The sequence below is a fragment of the Podarcis raffonei genome, chromosome 12, assembly GCF_027172205.1.
Source record: "Podarcis raffonei isolate rPodRaf1 chromosome 12, rPodRaf1.pri, whole genome shotgun sequence".
Taxonomy (NCBI): domain Eukaryota; kingdom Metazoa; phylum Chordata; class Lepidosauria; order Squamata; family Lacertidae; genus Podarcis; species Podarcis raffonei.
In genome coordinates this window covers 14,760,667-14,784,128 of record NC_070613.1, presented here as the reverse complement: position 1 = coordinate 14,784,128, position 23,462 = coordinate 14,760,667, and the positions used below count along the sequence as shown (strand labels likewise).

The 23,462-nt window shown below is 41.5% G+C and overlaps 1 protein-coding gene across 1 annotated transcript in view; it reads left to right on the top strand.

Moving 5' to 3' along the window:
- LARP4B (La ribonucleoprotein 4B) overlaps positions 1 to 23,462 on the top strand; it is a 60,815-nt gene that overhangs the window by 21,678 nt on the left and 15,675 nt on the right. Inside the window, exons 2-8 of the mRNA XM_053410055.1 lie at positions 3,583 to 3,716; positions 16,175 to 16,322; positions 16,425 to 16,586; positions 18,608 to 18,689; positions 20,936 to 21,072; positions 22,022 to 22,125; positions 23,170 to 23,280. Of these exons, the coding sequence (XP_053266030.1) occupies positions 3,636 to 3,716; positions 16,175 to 16,322; positions 16,425 to 16,586; positions 18,608 to 18,689; positions 20,936 to 21,072; positions 22,022 to 22,125; positions 23,170 to 23,280 (825 nt within the window). The 5' untranslated portion in view covers positions 3,583 to 3,635. The remainder of the gene's footprint in view (positions 1 to 3,582; positions 3,717 to 16,174; positions 16,323 to 16,424; positions 16,587 to 18,607; positions 18,690 to 20,935; positions 21,073 to 22,021; positions 22,126 to 23,169; positions 23,281 to 23,462) is intronic.

Sequence of the window (23,462 nt, the reverse complement as noted above, 5' to 3'; positions counted from 1 at the left end):
CTTTTGGGTCCTCAGTACAACACCAGGCTAGATGGAGGATATGTGTGTTGTTATGGTCCATAGAAGCACCATCTCCTTTACCAGAAAACCTCTTGATCTTAGGATGGTTTAGGATGCTAGTCTATCAAAAATCCTGTTGTCCACCAACATCCCTGATGAGGTGACGAAGACAGTCTTTGGCATTGTTTTTGGCACTTTCTGCATGCATGCGGAGATTGCTCTTGGACCGCCATGTAGCTTCATGGTCTCCATGACAACCATACAGCTAATGGTCATAGAACCAACACATGAGGCAGGGCATGCCCTTTATGTAGTCTTTGACCCAAGTGATATGAGGGAAGGTCCAGATGTAACCGGGTGGGGTGTGGGTGTGCAATGCAGTCCCTTATCATGGTTGGAATGTTACCTGGTGAAGTTTGGACTGGTAGTGGCAGTTTCCCCTGTATGGGTGATGGACCCATTTGGATGCCCTTCTCTCAGGGAGTTGTCCCTGTTGCCTTCAGATAGGGGTGGTATGGCCACTTCTAAAGAAATGATCCCTGAACCCTTTGGGCTGGAGTAACTATCAAGCATTCACAAATACCCCCTTCTTGAGGAAGGTGGTGGGACATCTGCAAGCATTCTTTGATAACACAAGCATTCTTGGATCCGTTCCAGTCTGGGTTCCAATCTGGCCATGGTACAGAATCACGTCTTGCTCTGCATGATGGATGACCTTTACAGATAGTGGGACAAGGGGAGTGTGACTTGCTCTTCCTTCTTGATGTCTCTGCAGCTTTCAGTGCCAAATCACAATAGTGCGGCTATCTGGAATGGGAATTGGGGGCATTGTGCTACAGTGGTTCTGGTCTGCGCAGGGTACAGAATGCAGAAGGTAGTGTTGGGAGAGTGTTTTTCATCCCATTGGCAGTGGCATGAATGAGAGACAAGAAGCTGAACTTGAATCCTGATAAGATGGGCCTTGCTCCATTGAATGCTTTCACCTTATGCAGCAGAGTCTTTAGAGCCAAGAAGTTCGTTGCTGAAAATTCAAAATTAATGTGTCTTCAGTACTGCACTAAAATCTGTGATTCTGAATTATCTGTCTCTATTTTTTTTTAACTGGCAAATTATGGAATGGTCTTGATCAGGAAGAAAGGAACTCCATGTTGTCTTCTGCTATAGTAGATTTGACCAGGAAAGGAGAATGGATTCTCCATCATTGCAAGTAAAAGTTGTCAAGTTCAAATGCAAAAATGACAAATTTCATTTAAAAGAATTAGTGTGCTGGTTTTTTTCACAAGATGAAATGAGATAAGTCTTCTTAGCACAAACATCTGTGAAGCAGAAATATAGTATTCACCATACACAACAGTTTCTTTGCAATTGATTTTATTTTGTTTTCTTGGGGATTGTTCTTGATTATTTAAATTGGCTTCAGTTATTGCTTTTTGTGATTTAATATTTAAGATATGTTTTGTTATAGCTGTAAAATGCAATACAAATAAGAAGCAGCAGCAGCCTGGGAACTGTGATAGAGAAATGTGATATAGCTATTCCCCTATGCATAGAGCTAAACACAGCTTCATTGGAAAGGCTGGGGAAGATCAGTGAAACCAGCATATGTTGTATGTTGCAGTGCAGCTGTTCATATTAGCCAACAGTGCTTTCTTTGTAAATTTCAAAGAGCTGGTGTTTCCTGCTGAAGTGGGTTTCAGGGTACCGAACCAGGAGCATTGGTGAAAGGCTTGTGTGTTCCAACGTTTTTTTCTATAGCACTTTCAGTCATGCTAAATACTTGTTGCAGCAGCTGCCTCAGAAGGTTTAATATTGTGTTAATCCGATTTTGCAGGCGGCAAAGTCATGATAGGTACTTCATTTATTAAATTTGAATTATGAATAATTTCTTATGAAGCCTCTCTCCAGCCAAGTAGCGATCTTACGGCTGAGCAGCAATTTGACCTCCCTAGTCTACGTCCATCATTGTAACCCAGCCTTCCTCCACTTGATGCCAGACATTTTAGACTTAAAACTGCCAAAACCTCTTACCATTAGCTATGCCATTTGTGGTTGATGAGAGTTTTAGTCCAAACATCTGAAGGACATTAGGCTGAGGAAGACAGCTCTATCCACCACACCACACTGTTATCCTAGTGCTTCATTCAAAATCCCTGTGTGGGATAGATACTTGGCATTTGTGCCACCCATCTTCTATGTCATAGGGTTGTATAAATTGTATAAATTGCAACGATGCAGCTAAAATTGTCTAATCTGAATGGCTACATGAAAAATAAAAATCAAGATATGCTTAAAAAAAAGGTAAAGGTACCCCTGCCCGTTCGGGCCAGTCTTGCCAGACTCCAGGGTTGTGCGCTCATCTCACTCTATAGGCCGGGAGCCAGCACTGTCCGCAGACACTTCCGGGTCACGTGGCCAGCGTGACAAGCTGCATCTGGCGAGCCAGCGCAGCACATGGAAACGCCGTTTACCTTCCCGCTGGTAAGCGGTCCCTATTTATCTACTTGCACCCAGAGGTGCTTTCGAACTGCTAGGTTGGCAGGCGCTGGGACCGAACGACGGGAGCGCACCCCGCCGCGGGGATTCGAACTGCCGACCATGCGATCGGCAAGTCCTAGGCGCTGAGGTTTTACCCACAGCGCCACCCGCGTCCCCAAGATATGCATAGCATTGTCAAATTACATTTTGAAAGTCTTTATGTCTGCATAGGCCGAAGTTTGATCATGGGGTGATTTGCAGTAGACACACCAGTTGGCCAGCAAGGATTTGACTACTAATAGCAAGACTAGAGGCTCTTCTACTTAAATGCAGTTTTGCACTATGTATATGCAAATTATCCCAGTCTTTGGCACAGTGAGGTTCAGCAGACAACTGGCTCTGACCCGCCACTATTTTGAACTAGAACCCTAGAGTTCTAGTAAAAAACAAAAAGTAGATCCTACAAAACTGAAGTCTGCCCACGCCTGCTCTATATAAAACACTTTTGCGAATTGCAGTTTCTCAATCCTTTAGCAATATGACCAGTCTGTTTTGGTGATACTTCACACACCTAACTAGGACTGTATTTGTTTTCAAATATGGAGACACCCATGTATAAACATTGCTTACTAATCAAACATGTTTAGTCATCTGTCCAGTCTTTATTGCAAATGCCAATTGTTTCCATGGAGTCAACTGGCCAGTCTATCAGCTTGGTGGGCACGGTTCTATTTCTTCCTTCCTTCCTTTGCAACATCATTCACAGTTACAATCAACTTTACAACCTTAAATTTTGTGTCCCCTTGTTCTTCAGAGAGTAACTTGATGAGGTAATAAGCCAAACTAAACACACAAACCATGATGGAGTAGTTTGGACATACTTTTTAGAATCATTGTGGTAGCTCATCACGTATTTATACAGAAATTTTGTCTTTGCCAGTGAGGCTATGAATCATGTTTTTTAAAATTGAAGATCCAGTATGAACCCTGGACTTTTCAGTGCAGTCTGTAAACTGTTATTGAGTGGCATTGCCTTCTGTTTACCACAATTAGCAATATACAAAATAAGCTATGCATTCTTAATGCCCTTTTTCTTCTATCCTGCAGCTTAGGTGGTGATCAATACAGTTCTCTCTGAGGAGCCAGAAAGCAGGCAGCTCATGACTTCTGATCAGGACCCTAAAGTTGTGGCTGAACCGCAGGTGCAGCAAGTACAAGAAGTTAAAGATAGTTCTCATCTAGTAAGTATCATGGCAAAGACTTGATAAACCTGAATGCATGAAAGTGTGGTTATTTTAGCCACTGTTCTATCCTATGAATCTTATGCCTGCTTTGGGTAACTTGTGATACAAGTTATTTTCTGTATTGGTTCTGCAGCAAATAGAAGTCTTTTCTTGGCTCATTTCATTTAGTTGTGCTAAGCATATGAAACAGAAAGCAACCTTTCAGCTTTCTGGTTCTGCTAGTTATATTCATTCAAAGGAGAAGTTTTGTCACAGGTTCCCTTAGTCTAAAACAGGAATAAGCTACTGTGTGTAACAATTTTTTTATATATATGCTTGCTTTTTTGACTTTCTGCTGCCACACACAGGGCTTTCATTTCAATAGCAAACAGCGTTAAGAGAGGTCTTCTGGAATAGTAGAGTCCACAAAATGAAATTTGGATAAATTGAAATTATTATTACTACTACTATTATTACTATTGATTGATTGATTACCCACCCTTCACTCTAAGGCTCCAGGGCGAGTTACAACATTAAAACACAATATTAAAAACAGTTCAGAGCACAGGCACAGAAACAAGGTGGGTCCGAAACATATAATCTCAACTGTCAAAAGCTGTATATGGGAAGCTGTATAATGAAGGTGCCAGATGCAGCTTTTTTAGGAGGGAGTTCCACAACTTAGTTGCTGCCACAGAGTTAACCTCTCCTGGGCTCCGTCTGCCAATCTTAGCACCCAATAAGGTTTAAAGGGAAGGAGATGACTTTTCGGGTATTGGGGGCCTGAGTTGTTTAGGGGTTTAAACACCAACATAAGCATTTTGAAGTAGGCTTGGAAATGAACTAGCAACCAATGCAGCTGTTTTAAAACAGAGGTATATCATCATCATCATTATATTTATTAAATTTCTATATAAGGTCTGGTTGCTGCATTTGGACCAATTGAAGTTTCCGAGTCTCCTTCAAGGGCAACCCTACACTAAGCCTGTTGCAATAATCCAAACTGGGAGTTACCAGAGCATGGGGTACACCGGCCCACGTCATCTCTGTCCAAAAGGGGCTGTGGAAGGGGAACCATTCAGACCTGGAAAAAGGCAATCCTATCCACTGAGGCCACCTGAGCCTCCAGTGACAATGATGAGTCCAGGAGCATCCCCCAAGTTTGTGAACCTGTGAAAATGGGCATGCTACAATATTCTTGTACTATATATCTGAATTTCAGCACAATCAATCTTGGCGTCAGCCTTTGGGCAAGCAACCTTTTCTTTCCTATGTGCGTAGTAGTAGCAGCAGACTGAATTAATTCAGCAAGGGCAGCTACTGGTGCAGAGAGGTGCTGGATGATATTTTATTGCTGCACAAGCCTTGTCGAGGACATTTGCAAATGGCTTGCCCAGCAGTGGGATTCTTTATTAACAATATCCCACCAAAAGCGTGGTGAAGAATATCTTGTGGTAATGGCAGATATTGGCTCAGCCAAGGGAATTACCGTATTTTTCGCTCTATAACACGCACCTGACCATAACACGCACATCGTTTTTAGAGGAGGAAAACAAGGGAAAAAACATTCTGAATGAAACAGTGGATGTATCATTTTTGTGCTTCATGCTGTGGCCACAGACATGTGATCTGATGGTGAATTTGGGGTGACCCAATGCAAAAATCCTGAGAATTCCTGTGGATCCATGCTTTGTAACCACGTTTTTGCACCATTGCAGCCCCAGGCAACAGTGGGTGCGTGATTTTTCTGGTGCAGGCTGTAGCCATGGACATGCTATGTGATCTGATGGTGAATTTGGGGTGACCCAATGCAAAAATCCTGAGAATTCCTGTGGATCCATGCTTTGTAACCACGTTTTTGCACCATTGCAGCCCCAGGCAACAGTGGGTGCGTGATTTTTCTGGTGCAGGCTGTAGCCATGGACATGCTATGTGATCTGATGGTGAATTTGGGGTGACCCAATGCAAAAATCCTGAGAATTCCTGTGGATCCATGCTTTGTAACCACGTTTTTGCACCATTGCAGCCCCAGGCAACAGTGGGTGCGTGATTTTTCTGGTGCAGGCTGTAGCCATGGACATGCTATGTGATCTGATGGTGAATTTGGGGTGACCGAATGCAAAGATCCTGAGAATCCCTGTGGATCCATGCTTTGTAACCACATTTTTGCACCATTGCAGCCCCAGGCAACAGTGGGTGCGTGATTTTTTTGGTACAGGCTGTAGCCATGGACATGCTATGTGATCTGATGGTGAATTTGGGGTGACCCAATGCAAAGATCCTGAGAATCCCTGTGGATCCATGCTTTGTAACCACATTTTTGCACCATTGCAGCCCCAGGCAACAGTGGGTGCGTGATTTTTTTGGTGCAGGCTGTAGCCATGGACATGCTATGTGATCTGATAGTGAATTTGGGGTGACCCAATGCAAAGATCCTGAGAATCCCTGTGGATCCATGCTTTGTAACCACATTTTTGCACCATTGCAGCCCCAGGCAACAGTGGGTGCGTGATTTTTTTTGGTGCAGGCTGTAGCCATGGACATGCTATGTGATCTGATGGTGAATTTGGAGTGACCCAATGCAAAGATCCTGAGGATCCATGTGGATCCATGCTTTTTAACCATGTTTTTGCACCATTGCAGCCCCAGGCAACAGTGGGTGCGTGATTTTGGGGGGGCAGGCTGTAGCCATGGACATGCTATGTGATCTGATGGTGAATTTGGGGTGACCCAATGCAAAGATCCTGAGGATCCATGTGGATCTATGCTTTGTAACCACATTTTAAATGGGGAGCGAAGGAAAAACAAAGAAGGGACATGAGGTGGTGTGCAGAGAAGCAGCTGGCTAAGAATGCAGGAGAGGGATTTAACGGGAGGGAGAAAAGAAAGGCAAAAGTTTCCCCCCACCCCAGCCATTTCTCTCTCTCTCTCTCTCTCTCTCTCTCTCTCCCCCTCCCTCCCTCCCCCTCTCTCTCTCTCCCTCTCCCCCAGCAGCACCGGAGCACAGAGACTACACTCTGCTTTCCCCTCTGCTTGCCTGGAGGGGAGGGGCTTTCCCTGCTCTTTGTTCCGTTTCAGCAAACACAGCAAGGAAACAGAGGAGGGTGGGCAGTAAGACCCTGAGGCAGAATGCAGGAAAGCAGCCACTTCCTCTTTTCAGATTTCCCTTCTCCGTGAAGCGCGATTTGATTTTTGCCTGATTTTTCGGCTCCAGGGACCACACATTCGCTCAATAACACGCACAGACATTTCCCCTTCCTTTTTAGGAGAAAAAATCTGCGTGTTATAGAGGGAAAAATACGGTAATGTAGCCTGATTATCTTTCTCAGAACAGGCATCATGGTTCTCTTGGTTTAGGAAAACATAGGCTGGCCAACAAAGCTTTAGACATCTGAACCTGCACATCAGGAAATGAGGATTCACATTCACACCCATCTGTCAAATTTGGCCCATCGGGCAGGGCCAGATAAAAACCTGATCCCCAGAGCCAAAAATGTTCCCCATCCCTTCTGTAACTTGTGGACATTCTCTCTTTAGCCAGAATGAGGCAAAACCTGTTGGTTTTCCTAGTCAATGTATGCCACATGGAATGGTTTTTCTTTTGTGGACTTTCTCCTTTTGTGGGCAGAACTGAATTGTTTCAGACACATCCCCCCCCACCTGCCCCAGTTTTGGGCAGCACATCGAGAAATTGAGGTGAATTGTGTTAGTGCAAATGGTCATGTGAGAATAGTATGTAAATTACATGTTGGAAGTGGGCAAGCAGGATGGTCTTTATTGTCGTCTTCTCTCTCCTGCCCCGCAAAAAATTTAAAAAGCGAGGAATTATTGGAGCGGTTTTAATTTGCAGTACCTTTAGAATGAACTCTGAGGCTTTGAAGTGTACTTTGGATAGAAAAATCTTGTTGAGTCCCTAACAGAGTTTCCTTGTTCTATCAATTCCTAATTATAGCAAATTAACATGCAGTATTGCAGTAGGTTAGGATGCATATGCACCCTTTTTTGTTATTCGGTTCAATATGGGAGTGGCTGTTCTGACAAGGCATTCTTACATTTAGAAGGAGAGACAGACAGCTAAAGTTCTGAACACTTTCATTGTTTGGGAAATGAAAAAATGAAGAAAATCCTCCAAATACCTAGTACAAGCCAGAAAAATAGATAGCTGAAAGTCACATTGTTTAGCATAATGCCGGCTTTACATAGAGGCATTTTAGGAACTGGGCTTTGGATTTTGAGTGGCAATAGCATATGAACCCCCTGCACTGTTTAAACAGTGCTATTTTTGGCATCTGGGTGTTGGCTTGTCTGCCCAGCAGCCTTGAAGTGAAGTGGGTATATGCAGTAAAGAGCTCACAGTTCCGGGACTTGTAAAAGGCAACATAAAAATGGGTTGCTGTTTCAGTAAAGAACTCAACAGCAAGAATGAGAAGATGAGTCTTTTGCAAAAATCAACTGAAGAGGAGACGTCAGAAAACGGGATAAGTAAAACTTTAACTTCCATTTTGGAGACCATGGAAAGAAAGGAGCTGCATGTAATCCAAGAGGCAGTTTCTGGAACACCTGCTATTCATAATAATTGCGTAGAGTCAGTTAAATATCCTTCAGGCCATTGTGCGGGGATCGCTGAAGTTGGCCACAACCCCAGTAGATCTTTTAATCTTTATCCGTATAATGCAAGAAAGGTCTTGAATGGGTATGGCAGTTTACAAGAGTGCGGACGAATGGAAGATATGGATGGTGCTGAAAATCTTCCAGAAAGTAGCAGTAGTAACGTTCAATGTGTGAATAATGCAGGCAGCTACCATATTAATAGCAATAGTGAAACAGGATCTACTGTAGCTGGAAAGCCATGCCGTTCATTTGAAAGTACTTCTTCATGTGTGCCGGTGGCTGTAAGCCAAGGAAGCATCTTCCCGAAAGCCTTAAGTACATGTGGAATAAAAGGCAAGCCAGTTATGGGTGAGTGCTTATTAGTGCAGGATAAAGTAGATCCTGTTAAAAGTAATTGTAGTGCAGTACGTTCAGGTAGAGCAGACAGAGAAACAGCAGCTTCAAGCTTTGCTTATCTTGATATTGACAGGCCCCGTATAAGTACCAGAGATGAATTCTACAGTATTTGTATAGTTGATGATGATCTGAGAATGGCTCTAGAAGAAGGGCAAGCTATTGTGCACGGAGACACTGCTTTAGAGGTAGAAAGTTCAGCTGTTCAGGAGATGTACGGTATGACATGGCCTGGGGAAAGTGGGAAGGAATTGTTAGTTCCGAAGAAGCCGGTTCAGCTGCCTGTTGACTTCAGTGCTCTGAAAGATGAATCTCCCAATATAATAAAGGATAGTTTACTGATACCAAACAGTGAAATGGGGGTAAAAGCTCCAGTTGGCTTAGTGAATGGGGATCACAGGTTAAATACTGACAGAATAGCAGCAGATGTGTTAAGGGCACAAGCACATGGGGACGATCTTACTAAAAATAGAACCCAGGAAATCAATATGGTAGATAGTAGTAGAATCTTTGTGAATGAATCCCTTGGTGAAAACAATAATTCTCCAACACCTGTGCATTTGGAGAAAGGCATGAAATATTCTCTGCAATTAAAAAGCAGGACTCATGCATGGACTTCCCTTTTCAATAGTGAGAACAAATGTGTCACTGAAGCTGTAAAGTCTGAATCTAATGAAAATCAAAATACCGAAGATGAAAACTCTAAACAGTTGTTGGGAAGCCTGAAGTTTTCATCAGAGTTTGAGGACACAACTGGTGATTTCCTCTCTGTAAGTCAAAATAACACAAAAAACCAAAGTCAAGTGAATAGGCAAAACTTTACAGGAAGCACAAATGAATTTTGGAGAGTATCTGCCTGCAGTGATAAGAAAGCCCCTAACTTTTCTGAACAGTTTAATCCAGAGCTACTCCTGAAATATGAAGATGTTTCTGATCTTGGAACATTCTGCTCCCATGAGGATCTGAAAGAAAGCACCATTAAAACACTTCCAACATCAGAGAGTGTGGCTTTTGAAGCGGAAATACCCCATGTTTCAGAGTTTACCAGTTATGAAGATGGCAACTTTATAAGGGCTGCTCAGCAAAACCTTCATAACAACCTAGATAACATACCTTCAGAGATGAGTGATTTGACAGAAGGATCATGGGGAAGCGAAGAGACATTAACTTTTTCTAAGCCTCTTAATGTAAATGTAAATGAATATGAAAGAATCCAAAATGAAAATTGCTTGGAAGTTCAAGTTCCACACAACCTCTCTAAAAAGGATGGCAAAACAAATGACTATTCCAGTTCACTTAACGAAGATAACAGCTGCTGTGTCTCTTTAGCACATTCTGAAGCGAGTGAGATGGATTTGAATGATGAACAATGCAAGCTATGGAACAAATGTACATTCCATAGACTGGAAGATCAGCTGAGTGCAGGGACTGACCCTCACAAATTAATAGCAACTGCAGAAGAGCCTCTAAATGGGTTGAAATGGGAAAAACACCATGAAAGGAAAACACATAGTGAAATAGAAACCAAGGCAAATTCTGAAAATTTCACTGTTCAAGATGACTGTATGTTAAATGGCAATAATGATCTAATGCAAAAACTTAGAGTATCTTCAAATATGCAAGAGAGGCCTTTAGTTCTGGAGGAGTCTTTAAGTATCCTGCAGATTGATAAAGCTAATAGTCAGCTTGAAACAGAGAGACTTCCTGCATCAGTTGATGAAAGCGATGCTAGAAATGTAAAAATAGAAACTAGTCACACTGAGACATCTACCAGATCAAGGGGAGGGAAAACAGGATTCTACAAAAACAGCTCTTTACCCAAACAAAGTATAATGGAAACCATGTGCCCTCTTAGGCCTTTAAATTCTGAAGCTTCAATTCCCTGTGCAGATATATTAACAGAAAATGCAAAGGACTTTGCTCCCCAAAATGGCCAGCTGAACGTTGAGGTGGAATGTGCTTCCAGATCAGATGCCGAAGACTCTCTGACTTGTACTGATACAGGTGGGATTTGTATTGACCCCAAGCAAGTAGACAAATATGCCGCTACTCCTTCGTACGAAATACCTCTGGCCTCTGTTAACGATCAAGAATGTGACCAAGGCAATGCAAAGCATGTATTGGATCTGATGGAAGATATATTAAAGGAATCTGATAACACACACAAAATGGATATAGGCGATTCTCAAGGTGATCCGCTTTGTCCATCTGCTCCACTAAGTAGGTTGTTTTCATCGGCCAAGTTTACAGATGATCAGGAATATCTGATGGGATATTTGTGGATTAATTCATCTTTTAACAAAACGGATAGCTCATGCAGTGCTAGTGAGGCGCTCCAAAATGAAACTGGCGACGTGACCATTCCTTCTTTTGAAATGGGAGGATACCCTTACCAGTTGCTAGTACAACAAAACAGTGATATCTGGGGATGGCAAGATAGAGATGAAGGATATGTAAGTATTTCACCATCATAATTTGATTCATCAGGCACTTTTAAAAAGAAAGTTGCTGTAATCCAAGGTGAAGATTTTGATTTGATGTATGATGTTCTAAAACTCCAGCAGTGTTTCCATTTGTTTGAGTTAAGCCACTGTCAATTGCTAAAATGGAGGCATACATAACAGCACATCTTGGTGCCTGTGTTGTGGCAGGCATACACATCTCTTTTGTTGCCTCTCACCCATCCCTAAGCCTCTGAAGGTTGCCACAAAGTTGATATTTACATCTTACTGTAACATTCTCCCTAAAACAGATTGGAAAAATGCTTGGGTTAATTTTTTTTAATAAGATTTTTATTAAGATTTTTACATTACAAAAAATAAAACAAAAAGAGAAAAAAGAAAAAATACAGAATAAAAACTGTTAAAAACAATCAATCTTTCCATTACATTATTTTTCCATTTACTTGTTTCTCGGACCTCCTCATACCTCTCTTTTTTGTATTCCAATTCAATTTATTAGCTCAGCAATTTGTTTCCCTCTTTATTCTACCCAAATCTTTATTCTTAAATTGTTCTGATCTTGAAATTTTACTTATATAAACCCATTTTTTCATATTCTTTTAACTCATTACAGCTAGAAACCACTTAATTTCAATCCAACATTATTCTAAAGTTCATTAATTTTACAGTGTCTCTGTAAATAATCTTTAAATTTCTTCCAGTCTTCTTCCACTGACTCCTCCCCCTGGTCTCGGATCCTGCCGGTCATTTCCGCTAATTCCATGTAATCCATCACCTTCATCTGCCATTCTTCCAGAGTGGGCAGATCTTGTGTCTTCCAATATTTTGCGATAAGTATTCTTGCTGCTGTTGTAGCGTACATAAAGAAAGTTCTGTCCTTCTTTAACACCGATTGGTCGACTATGCCCAGAAGAAAGGCCTCCGGTTTCTTCAAGAAGGTATATTTGAATACCTTTTTCAATTCATTATATATCGTCTCCCAGAAAGCCTTAATCCTTGGGCACGTCCACCAAAGGTGAAAGAATGTACCTTCAGTTTCTTTACATTTCCAACATTTATTATCGGGCAAATGGTAGATTTTTGCTAGCTTGACTGGGGTCATGTACCACCTGTATATCATTTTCATAATATTCTCTCTTAAGGCATTACATGCCGTAAACTTCATACCTGTGGTCCATAACTGTTCCCAGTCAGCAAACATAATATTGTGTCCAACATCTTGTGCCCATTTAATCATAACAGATTTCACCGTTTCATCCTGAGTATTCCATTTCAACAGCAAATTATACATCCTTGACAAATTCTTAGTTTTGGGTTCTAACAGTTCTGTTTCTAATTTTGATTTTTCCACCTGGAAGCCAATTTTCTTGTCCAAATTATATGCCTCCATTATCTGATAATAATGAAGCCAGTCTCGCACTTTGTTCTTTAGTTTCTCAAAACTCTGCAGTTTTAGTCTATCTCCGTCTTGTTCCAAAATTTCCCAATATTTCGGCCATTTAGCCTCCATATTGAGCTTTTTCTGAGCTTTCGCTTCCATCGGTGACAGCCACCTTGGAGTTTTATTTTCCAATAGATCCTTGTACCTTATCCAAACATTAAACAATGCTTTCCTAACAATATGGTTTTTAAATGCTTTATGCGCTTTGACCTTATCATACCACAGATATGCATGCCATCCAAATACATTATTAAAACCTTCCAAATCCAAAATGTCTGTGTTTTCAAGAAGTAGCCATTCTTTCAACCAACAGAAAGCTGCTGATTCATAATAAAGTTTAAAGTCTGGCAGGGGCTTGGGTTAAATTTTAATACATTATTGATGAGCCGATTTTTATCATTGCTCTCAGAAGTTTGAACTGGGAAGTAAATAATTGTGTCCCTATACCTGCACTCTTATCTGAGAGCTAAAGGACGAGGATTTGAAAAAGCATCTTGCTACCATTACGTTGTAAAATTGCTTTTAGCCATTTGTGAGCGGTAGCTTTGTAATGGTGGTCGGGGTCTAATTGAGGGCACGTAAGGAGGACTTACTTGTGAGTAGGCTATATATGGGATTACAGTGCACATGTCTAATCTGGGCAATTCCCTGCTCCCCAAGCACTGTGTGTAGAGAATTACTGTAATGCTAACTTGGTTGCTGTAACTGCTTTGAGCTTGGGCTGTTGCAGGATTTGCTGCCATGTTTCCATGTTGAATAGAGGGGTGCATTTCATTCGTTTTTTTCCAGAGTTTCTTGGGGCACACCTAACTGTTGGAAGCTGGACAGCACCGACGCTCTTTCTCTTAATCCTTTTTTGGATTTGTGTTTTACTTTTCGTTACTGCCTCTGGCAGTGGCAGCAGAGCTCCTCAGTGGCAGTCAGCCAGCAATATTATGTCCCTGGAACATTGCTAAGCAAGAGGTAGCATTGTTTGATTGAGGCTGGGAGGACTATAGGGGGAATACTCCCAAGGCTCAAGTCTTATGCCCTGCCAGGAATAAGCTCCATCAAACACAGTGGGATGTGCTTCTGAGTAGATGTGTGCAAGATTGCATTGAAACTGAGGAGGAGAGTCTTCATCATCACAAACTTGAGCTGTCTATCAAGGCCAGCCAAAACTTGGGTGGCCCCTGCCCTTTCCTAATGTAAAGGAAGACATGACTCATAGAGTTGGAAGGGACCCTGAGGATCATCTAGTCCAATGCCCTGCAATGCAGGAATATGCAGCTGTCTCTTACAGGGATCGAACCTGCAACCTTGGCATTGTCAGCACCATACCTACTGAGGTGTCCGAGCTTAGATTTGTTTCTAGGTTTGTTGCTTAAAAACTATAGAGCAATGATGTTTGGAGTTTTGCAGCAGTTATTACTGCTAGGGTTGTTATTAAGAGAGATACCGTATTTTTCGCCGTATAAGACGCACTTTTCCCCCTCCAAAAATGAAGGGGAAATGTGTGTGCATCCTATGGGGCGAATGCAGGCTCTTTGGCTTCAGCGATAGCAACGCGAAGCCTCCGAAGCCTGCGCTCCGGAGGCTTCGCGTTGCTTCCGCTGAAGCCAGGAGAGTCTGCTCTTTGAGGCTGGCAGTGGGGGAAAGCAGTGCTTCCCCCATCGCCAGCCCCAGAGGATGGGGGGCAGCGGGAAGGCGCGCAACACCTTCCTGCTACTCTCCAACCCAGCTTTGAGGCTGGCGGCGGAGGAAAGCAGTGCTTCCCCCATCGCCAGCCCCAGAGGATGTGGGGGCACAATCTGGGTCGAAAAGCCCGCAGGAGCCGCGCTCTTTAAAGAGCGCGCCGCTCTTGGGGGCTTTTCCCCAAGGAGGGAGAAGGGACTGACTGGCCGAGTCCGTCCCTTCTAGCTCCTGCGGGCTTTTGCGGGAGGTGGGGGAATTCCGCCACCTCCCGCAAAAGCAGGGAGAAGGTCTTGGAGTAGCGCACAGGCTGCGTGTAGCCTGTCCGCTGCTCCCAGAGTTGCGGGGGGAAATCATATATTTTCCCTTTATTTCCCCCCCCCCCCCCTGAAAACTAGGTGCGTCCTATGGGCTGGTGCGTCCTATAGGGCGAAAAATACGGTAACACTTGTCTTGTTATGTTTGTGGTTTTGTCTTTATTTTGAAAGGCAGGCAAGAGCCAAAATGGTCACAATTTATTGTGGAAATTATCCTAGACATAAATTGCTCATAACGATACCAATCGTGCAAGCCTTAATCCTTCAAGGGAATTATTGTGTAAGGGGAATTGTTGCACAAATACACCCATCTTATCATAACCACATGATTAGAAGATTGTAAAGCATGCATTGCGATAGATAGCTAGTTCAATCATTTATGACATGATAGAAATCTAATCTTATAGTGCCATCATCTTTGAGGACATTTTCATAGTTGCACAATATAAGCTATGAATCCTTCTTCATACCTTGCCTCAGCCCATGGGCTTGCTAGGGGGCCTTAAGAAAACTCGTATCAATCACTTTCTTTCCCCCTTCCTCTGTAATAAGAATATGTTTGGACATGCCCTTACAGAACTGGTTCAAAGATTATGGAGTTAATATCCGCTTTTGATCTTGCCAATGCTTAGATTTACTTTTACCTATGGCTCCTTTTTTTTTATAATGTTTGTTTACTGCTCTGGCATGGCAGAAGGAACATTGCCTTCTATTTTTGCCTAACCACAGCTTAGCCTTAAGTCTGAATCTGGACAAACTGGAGTTAATCTTAACTATGAAGCATTGTTTTAGTAAACTACAGTTAAAATTAACCACAGTTTAGGGCTCAGATATAACACTAAACTGGGATTATTATTATTATTATTTATTATAAAAAACAGATAGAAGCTGCCAGTCTCTTCATACCTACACCCAGGTATGGGAGAGTGTTCGGATCCAAGGCTCACACAGGCTTCTCCTTCTAATGCTAAACCATGGAAGGAGGTAGCGCATGAATGTCAGACTTGCACAGGCTCATATTGGTAACACTAAAATGTGGTTTAGTGTAACCATGTGAATGCAGCCACTGTTGAAAATCAGTTGGATGTCTCCATTTGGTGGGAAAAGTGGAGTATAAATCTGATCATAAATATAAATGAAGCCTGAGTGGTAACTTTCATAAATGGAGCAGAGCTTTCCTGACTCCTGCTACCTCCTGCAGCTTCCTGTGGTCCCATCCCAATTGAGTTGGGTCCTTTGGGAAAGGTGTAAGATTATTATTTTGGGGGGGGGGACTGCCGATGGAGGAGAGACTTGTCGGAAATACCTCCTTACAAGAGTACAACAACTTGGAATCTAAGACAACTGATGTCACTTCTTTGAATATTCCAAAGATCTATACAAATGATAAATGTGGATGAATTTGCCTTGACAAGTAATGTAGGTTGAGTTTACATAAGCATCGAATGGTCTCTAGCCGCAAGAACTCTTATTCCACTGCTGTATATCTTTTAACCATTTGTGGGTTGCATTTATAATAAGGAACCACGTAAAATGACAGGCATTTAGTTAACAGAGCGTAACTCAATTGTTATTTCCTAGGAGTCGGCCAAGGTTTCTGAACTAAATCCTAATGCAAAAGTATGGGGGAATCATATGTTACATGTGGAAGCAAGCGGGGCTAATGATGGTGGCGTGAGCAAAACCTGGGAAGAAATAGCAGATCATCCACCAGATTCCTGCAAAGAAGGTACGATTCTAGCTGAGTGTGCTGGTCCTCTGAGCCTTTTCTTTCTAATTTAAAGCAGATAAAGAATTTCTTGGTTTGTGACTCCTGCAACTTTTTCTGCAGGGTTGGAAGCCAACGGTGATGGTGACAAAAAGCACCAGAATGAATCGTTAACAGAACTGCAAGAACCATCACTGACAGCTCCACTGTCAGACCAGACAGATATGAACCCTTTGGCTCTAGATCATTCAGAGTATGAATCTATACACGAAAACACTCAGACAGGTAAGAAAGAGGAGGCTTCCTTATATGTCTTTTAACTTACAAAATGACCCCCAGTGTTTATCCTAAATATGTCTTTGACAGGAACTTATAAATTACAAGCTACCGAAGAAATTTACCTGAGCAACACTGAATTATAGGCATTTGCTACAGAATAATAAACAGGAACAATAGTTGCTCGTACGAATCCTTAATGCATAGTCTGAAATAAGTAGTGCCTATTAATGTAACAATTTTACCAGCACATTTGCATGTATTTATATGTGGGGCTCAGTCTGCTTCATTTAGGACAAACCACTGTTTGCCCCCGGGCTTGTGACTACAGTACATTTAAAGAAATACCAGATTGATCATATGTACAATATTTCAAATGTTCAAACTCGCCTCCGTCATTAAAAAGCAATCTAAACTTTGAAGTCTCAACAGCCCAGACAATGCCTGAACCTTCAATGTCTTGGTTAGTGAATATATTTACTAGATGAACTGAGTATTTTATAGGATCACAGGTTGTAGTGTTGACATGTTATCTTGGAAGTCTAAGTTGTATAATGAAAAGTGCCTACCGTGCATAATTCAGGAGTAGTGCTCGCTAGTTCCCACCATCCCTGACCATCGGCCATGTTTATTTTAATTTTTTTTTAATGAAGATTGTGTTCTTTGGCAAAGGCAAGAAAAGCTGAATGATTCACATTATGCACATTTTATTTGCTTAATTCAGTAATTCTGCTTTTGCTGGTTACAGAGAAAGACAAACTATGCAGGGCATTAAATCTGCTCACTGTGCAACCCACACATGACATTGCCTACATGGTATCAGTCCTCCACAATCTCAGGGTCAGAAACTTGTTCTGCAGACTTCTGCAGATAGTGTCAAATACTGTGTTTGCAGGGTGTGAACATAGGATTTCAACCAATGCACAGCTCTACCATTTTTATACAGTATGTAGACTGAGGATAGATACCACCTGCCTGGGGTACTTTCTGTTTTAAACTAATGTTATTGGGGAAACCTAATAACTCGTCTAGGGAAGTCACATTGCACAAGCATTTTTCTATTGAGCAAGCAGGCAGATAGCATTGGATGTTGTTCAGTGCAGCCTAACACTATAATTCTTGTGTCATTGCTTTTGAGTCCAGAAAAGGAACTTTTCAAAACATTATATAATTCTCTTATCCATCTTAATCAATTTGGAGCTCCCTACTGCTTTTTTTTTTCAACTGATAATCTAAGTTTTTACTTAACGGAATATAGCAAAAAGAATTTAGCTCTTGTGTCTGCTGCAATGTCTGATGGCAAGAATTTCCGTTGTAGTACCAAACACAATGCTGGCTCATACACTTGCTGTTAAAATTATAATGAATAATGCAACTTTCTTACATAAGAGTTTCATGTTGGTCTTTGTACTTTGAAGCTAACAAATGAATATTTTTTTCATATTATATCATAGTGCTGTGTACATATTTCAAGCTGCTTTCTCCACCGTAATATATTTCGAGTTTCAAAGATGACGTTTGAGATACTTGTCTGCATTGAGTGTGTAAAGGGTGTACATAACAGAGCAGAAAAAATAAATACTAGAGGCCTTCTTGATAGCTTCCAGATATATAAAAATCTATTCCTGTTCAAATATTTACATATTTTACATCACCCTTATTTCTTAAAAGCTATTGCAACTGGAAAGGAATCCTAACTAATTTGTCAGTTGTTTCTGTATTGATGGTAATATAAAATGATTGTTGCTTGGCTTTTCAATGGAGCCAACCTTTTCTAATGAGATGGGGTGGGTAGACTGTGGATGCAAGCAACCCTTATGTGTGTCTAAGCTCCATCAAAGTTTCTGCTGAGTCCGTATATTTAGGATCAGGTGCAAGATACTCTTTGTGTCATGAGTTGATATGAAGGGTACTTTATTTAAACTCTTGCCATTGCGAATAAGGTGACATTTGACACTTGAAGGAAATGTCTTTTTATGAAGGCTAGGTTTCCCCCCTGACTTTGTCAAACTCATGTCTTCCATTTCTAGGAGGTAAAGAACAGCTGCAGTCAGAAGGTCAAGAAGACTTGCGAGAAGTACTGAAAAAAACACTGGAGTTCTGTTTATCTAGGTAAGCATAACATGTATTCAGTAGTGACCACTCATGCTGTATTTATTTAAAGCATTTTTCTTGGTAGCAAGGAAAATAGAGATATATACAAAATAGAATTCTTAGATGCCAATATCCAGGTTTGGGGAAAATATTCTTGCAAAATATGCAGCAAAGCAAAGCAAAATCTGCATCATAGAGAGAGACTCATTTGATAAGTTAAAAAAGGTTGATTTATATACTCACAAAGGACAGGTTCATGTGCTTTTCCATGCAGCATTCAGTAAAGGTTGCACAGGCAGTAAAACGTGGCTTAGTTATAGTGGTGAAAGCTCCTAAATTATTGGTGTAGGAATTTAAGAGAGACCTGTTAGAGTGATGTGGTCTGCGCTTGGAGCAAGCAGCTCAGATCTCACAAATTGAGCTTCTCAAGTAGACTGTGAGGTACAGCAATAAGACTTGATTACCTTCCTCCCAGGTTGGAGGGCGACATAGCTAAGCCTGCCGGGGCAGCTTACTCTATGGCATCAAACCCTTCATGCATTAATTAGACTTAGGCATGTTGGTTATCCCACATTTTATCCCACTCTTCATAATAGAAAAGGAAAAAGGCTTCCAGAGCAGCTTACAGATATTTGCCTTTTAGGATGATAGGTTAAGTCATGTGTGAGGAACCTTTGCCCTTTCAGATGCTGTTGAGCTACAACTCCCGATCAGCTCTAGTGAGCATGGCCAATGGGCAGCGGTGATGGAAGTGCAGTGCAGCAATATATGGAGGGCCACATGTTCTCCATACCTGGCTTAAGTAATCATTACTATGGAATAAGTCACTACCCATTTTCACTGCTAAGTGTTAACGCAGGAAAAAGTGTTGTGGCATCTGGATTTAATAGAAGTTCATTATCCATATATGAAGTGGACTCAGACCTTGAGAAGCATGGGAAGGAACCAAAATTCTACAGAGTATATCCATATGGAATCTATTAATTTTTTTGTCAGTTAAATATGTAATTTGTTTTTCTTCTTGCTTTGCTAATTTACATACTGAAGATACATTGGTTTTTTTAAAAAAACAAAGCTGCCACTCACTCATTCTATCTGCAGCTAGGTTTGTTTTCAGTGCTTTAGAAAACAGTAACTATTGAGAATAGATTTAAGTCAATTGTGGCTTGTCATCTGTAGCAGGAAGGTGGGTTTTTGGGGGGGTAGGGTTGGCACTGATATCTCCTGTATGCTGATTGTTTAATGTACGGAGCTGCTTGGCTTTTGGAAATCCTAACTGAGCTATTTTCAAGACCAAAACTTCAAATACTATCCATGCATGAGCCTCTGTGACACCATACTTAATTTGATGGGAGATAAAATATACCTCTCAACATCTGGAGATGACAGCTGGATAGCTCAGCTGGTTAAAATGTGGTGCTGATAACACCAAGGTTTTAGGATTGATCCCAATAAGGGACAGCTACATGTTTCGGCATTACAGGGTGTTGGACTAGATGATCCTTAGAGACCCTTCCAGCTCTACGATGTTTTGAACAAACCTTGTCTGTGTGTGAGCTACGGAGCTAAACTCAGCGCACCAGCTACATAGATTCATAGAATTGTGGAGTTGGAAGTGACCTCAAGGGTCATCCAGTCCAACCTAAAGTGGCCTATTATGGACTTGATGGATCTTTTTGCTGTTCTGTTTCCCTAGCGCTGTAAAACATAGTTTTAAAAGTACCTGACAGGTGGGCTGCATCCAGTTTGGTGCACCTTATGTTGAAAATCCCTGATATATATTCATATTCTCTCTCTCTCTCTCTCTCTCTCTCTCTCTCTCTCTCTCTCTCTCTTTCTCTCTCTCAACCCAGGCAACAAAGCTAAGATAGTTTCATAGGTAGCTGTTTCCTTCACTCTAGTAGCAAAGGGAATTTAAAGTAAATACATGACAGTTCCTTAATACCGCGGGTTACAGACGCTTCGGGTTGCACAATTTCGGGTTGTGCACCACGCCGAACCCAGAAGTAACGGAACGGGTTACTTCTGGGTTTTGGTGCATGCACAGAAGCGCTAAATCGCGCTTTGTGCATGCGCAGAAGCCCCGAATTGCAACCCGCACGTGCGCAGACGCAGCACTGCGGGTTGCAAATGTGCTTTCCACACAGATCACGTTCACAACCCAAGCGTCCACTGTACATAGATGTTGATCGATAAGAAAGTCAAATGCAACTTTTTTGCTTGTGTATGAGTTTTATAATGAAGACTCTGCTTTCCTTCAACAGAGAGAATCTTGCCAGTGACATGTACCTTATATCTCAGATGGACAGTGATCAGTATGTGCCAATAATGACAGTAGCAAACCTTGATCACGTCAAGAAGCTGAGTACTGATATGGATTTGATTGTTGAAGTGCTGCGATGTAAGTAATTGACAAAGCACCTATTTTTGACTTGAAGATGAATAGTGAGTTTTTGTTCTGTGAGGTGCATAGCATTGGGGGAGGGTTGAAGCCAGTGGGTGAGTGCAACATTTAGAAAACTGTACTTAAATGACAATAAACTTGTCATAGCAGTAAATTCATGCTGGGGGGGGGACCTGTCATTTAATCCTCTGTTTTATACAATAGATTTATTGGAGAATGCCCCTCTGTCAAACTGTCAGACTTGGGTATCCTAATGATACTGCTGAGGCTTTCTGCATTGTTGCAGTTAAATGTATATTCAGTATGTGGCTTGTTTAGCTTCAGCCACTACAGGCTTTTCTAAGTGGAAGTTCTCCATGGTTGGTTTCAAAAGATACCTAACAGGTTTCTGCTCCAGCACACCATTTGCAATTTTTATTTAGCAGTTTACTAATTAAACCTGTCAAACGTAATATTTTTGTACCATGGCTAAAGTATTTGAAAGTAATTACCATTGGTGTGAGGCAGTTTGGAATCTGATAAGTGAAGGGCTTGGTTGTCACTCCTGGTGATTTGTTTAGTATAGTACCAAAGAGTAGTATTGGAATGTACACTCTTTCATTTCAAAGTGGGGAAAAGGGCCATACAAGATGGACTTTCTAACAGAATAAAACTGGTAGGAGTGGGTTTCCCCCCTCTGAAAGGCTTCACTAAGAGGTGTGGTGAACACTCCAGGAGCCAAACTGGTTTATTTCAATTAGGGGCTTGAAAGATCTTTCCCAAAGTAAGTTGTTTGCTTGAGAGACTTGACTGGCATGTGCCACATTTGTACACATTTATTTACAAACTGGAGATGAATAAAGTAACAGATCTTACTCTAGTCCTACAAAACTGCAGTGTGTGCAAAACAAAGCCTTGCTTAACTGGTTGAATTCTAAGCAACTGTGTTGTATGTGTCTTCCCCTAGCATTGCCTTTAGTCCAAGTGGACGAGAAGGGTGAAAAAGTCAGGCCAAACCAGAATCGCTGCATTGTGATTTTACGTGAAGTACCTGAATCTACTCCAATTGAAGTAAGTTCCATATACAGCAGTCAAACGATTTGCAACATGCTTAAAAAAAATTCCACCCACCCTATACCTTTGCCATGGTGCTAGGTGGCTACAGCTTTAATTGTGATTCTCTCGGCAACCACTTGTGGCCAAGTAAGCTTTTCTTCCATATAATATTTTCCAAGTAAGAAAATCTTCTTCCATATAATTGTGTATTCATGATATCACTCACAACTTTATAAAGCATACTAGGAAAACAATCCCACACGCAACCAATAACTAAATACCTGTTTAAAAGAAAATATTGAATTGCCATTGAGATGCCATTTATACCTTGTCAGAAAGACGTTTCTGGAGGTTTCAGACAGTGAGTGCCTCTCTACATGCTTCCACCATAAAGTTAAGGCTGCTCCTGGAAGACAGATTCCAAATCAATAAACGTAGAGCAATGGGCAACATTTTGAGTGAGGTGTTCTAACTAGCTCACTGACAGCAGAAGAGATCAAGGAGGTTGAGTAAATGCTCTTTGAATAGAAAGATGTTTTAAGAAATCAAAAAAGTAATATTGGTATTCATATGCAGAGTGATATTAACAGGAAAACACAATTTCCCGAGTCATAAAGTTTGACTTAGGAACATCAATCAAGGGTGTATCTGCTGTTAATCTGTTAATTGAAGGTGAACGCAGTATGTCTTTGTATTTTCAGTTCAGTAAGTAGTATTTGAACTGTACTGGAATAGACCCAATTGAAATCAATCGACTTTAAATTAGTCATAGGTGTGACTTAGTCAGGTGCCACCCTGAAATTGTTTAGGCACCAAAATCAAACCTTTAGGTGGCAGCCTTTGCATAGTTGAAAAGAAATCAGGTCCCTGGAATGATGGGACAGCGTCAGTACCCTGCTCCATAGCCCTTTCTTGTTGAAATTAAGGTTAGTCAGTGATATTTTTGTGCCTGGGTACCTTTTGCCATCAGTTCTAATGAGGCCTTTACATTGCTTGGTCCTAAATGAACCTTCTGTTGTACTTGTCAGTGAACCCTCTTTCCCACCAATCTTTCCTTAGGAGGTCGAAGCACTCTTCAAGGGAGATAACTTGCCTAGGTTCATCAACTGTGAGTTTGCCTATAATGACAACTGGTTTATTACATTTGAGTCTGAAGCAGATGCACAGCAGGTAGGCTCTCACTTTTTTGTTGCGCATATTTAGTTTGTGTCAATTATCGGTTTTGGAGATTGATTACGGTGACTCTTGACTGAGGTGGTGTGAACAGACCTCCACAAACAAAGTTGGTCCATAATAGTTCATGTAAGAAATGGCAGGAAGACATCATATAGTTGCACAGAACAGCAGCCTTC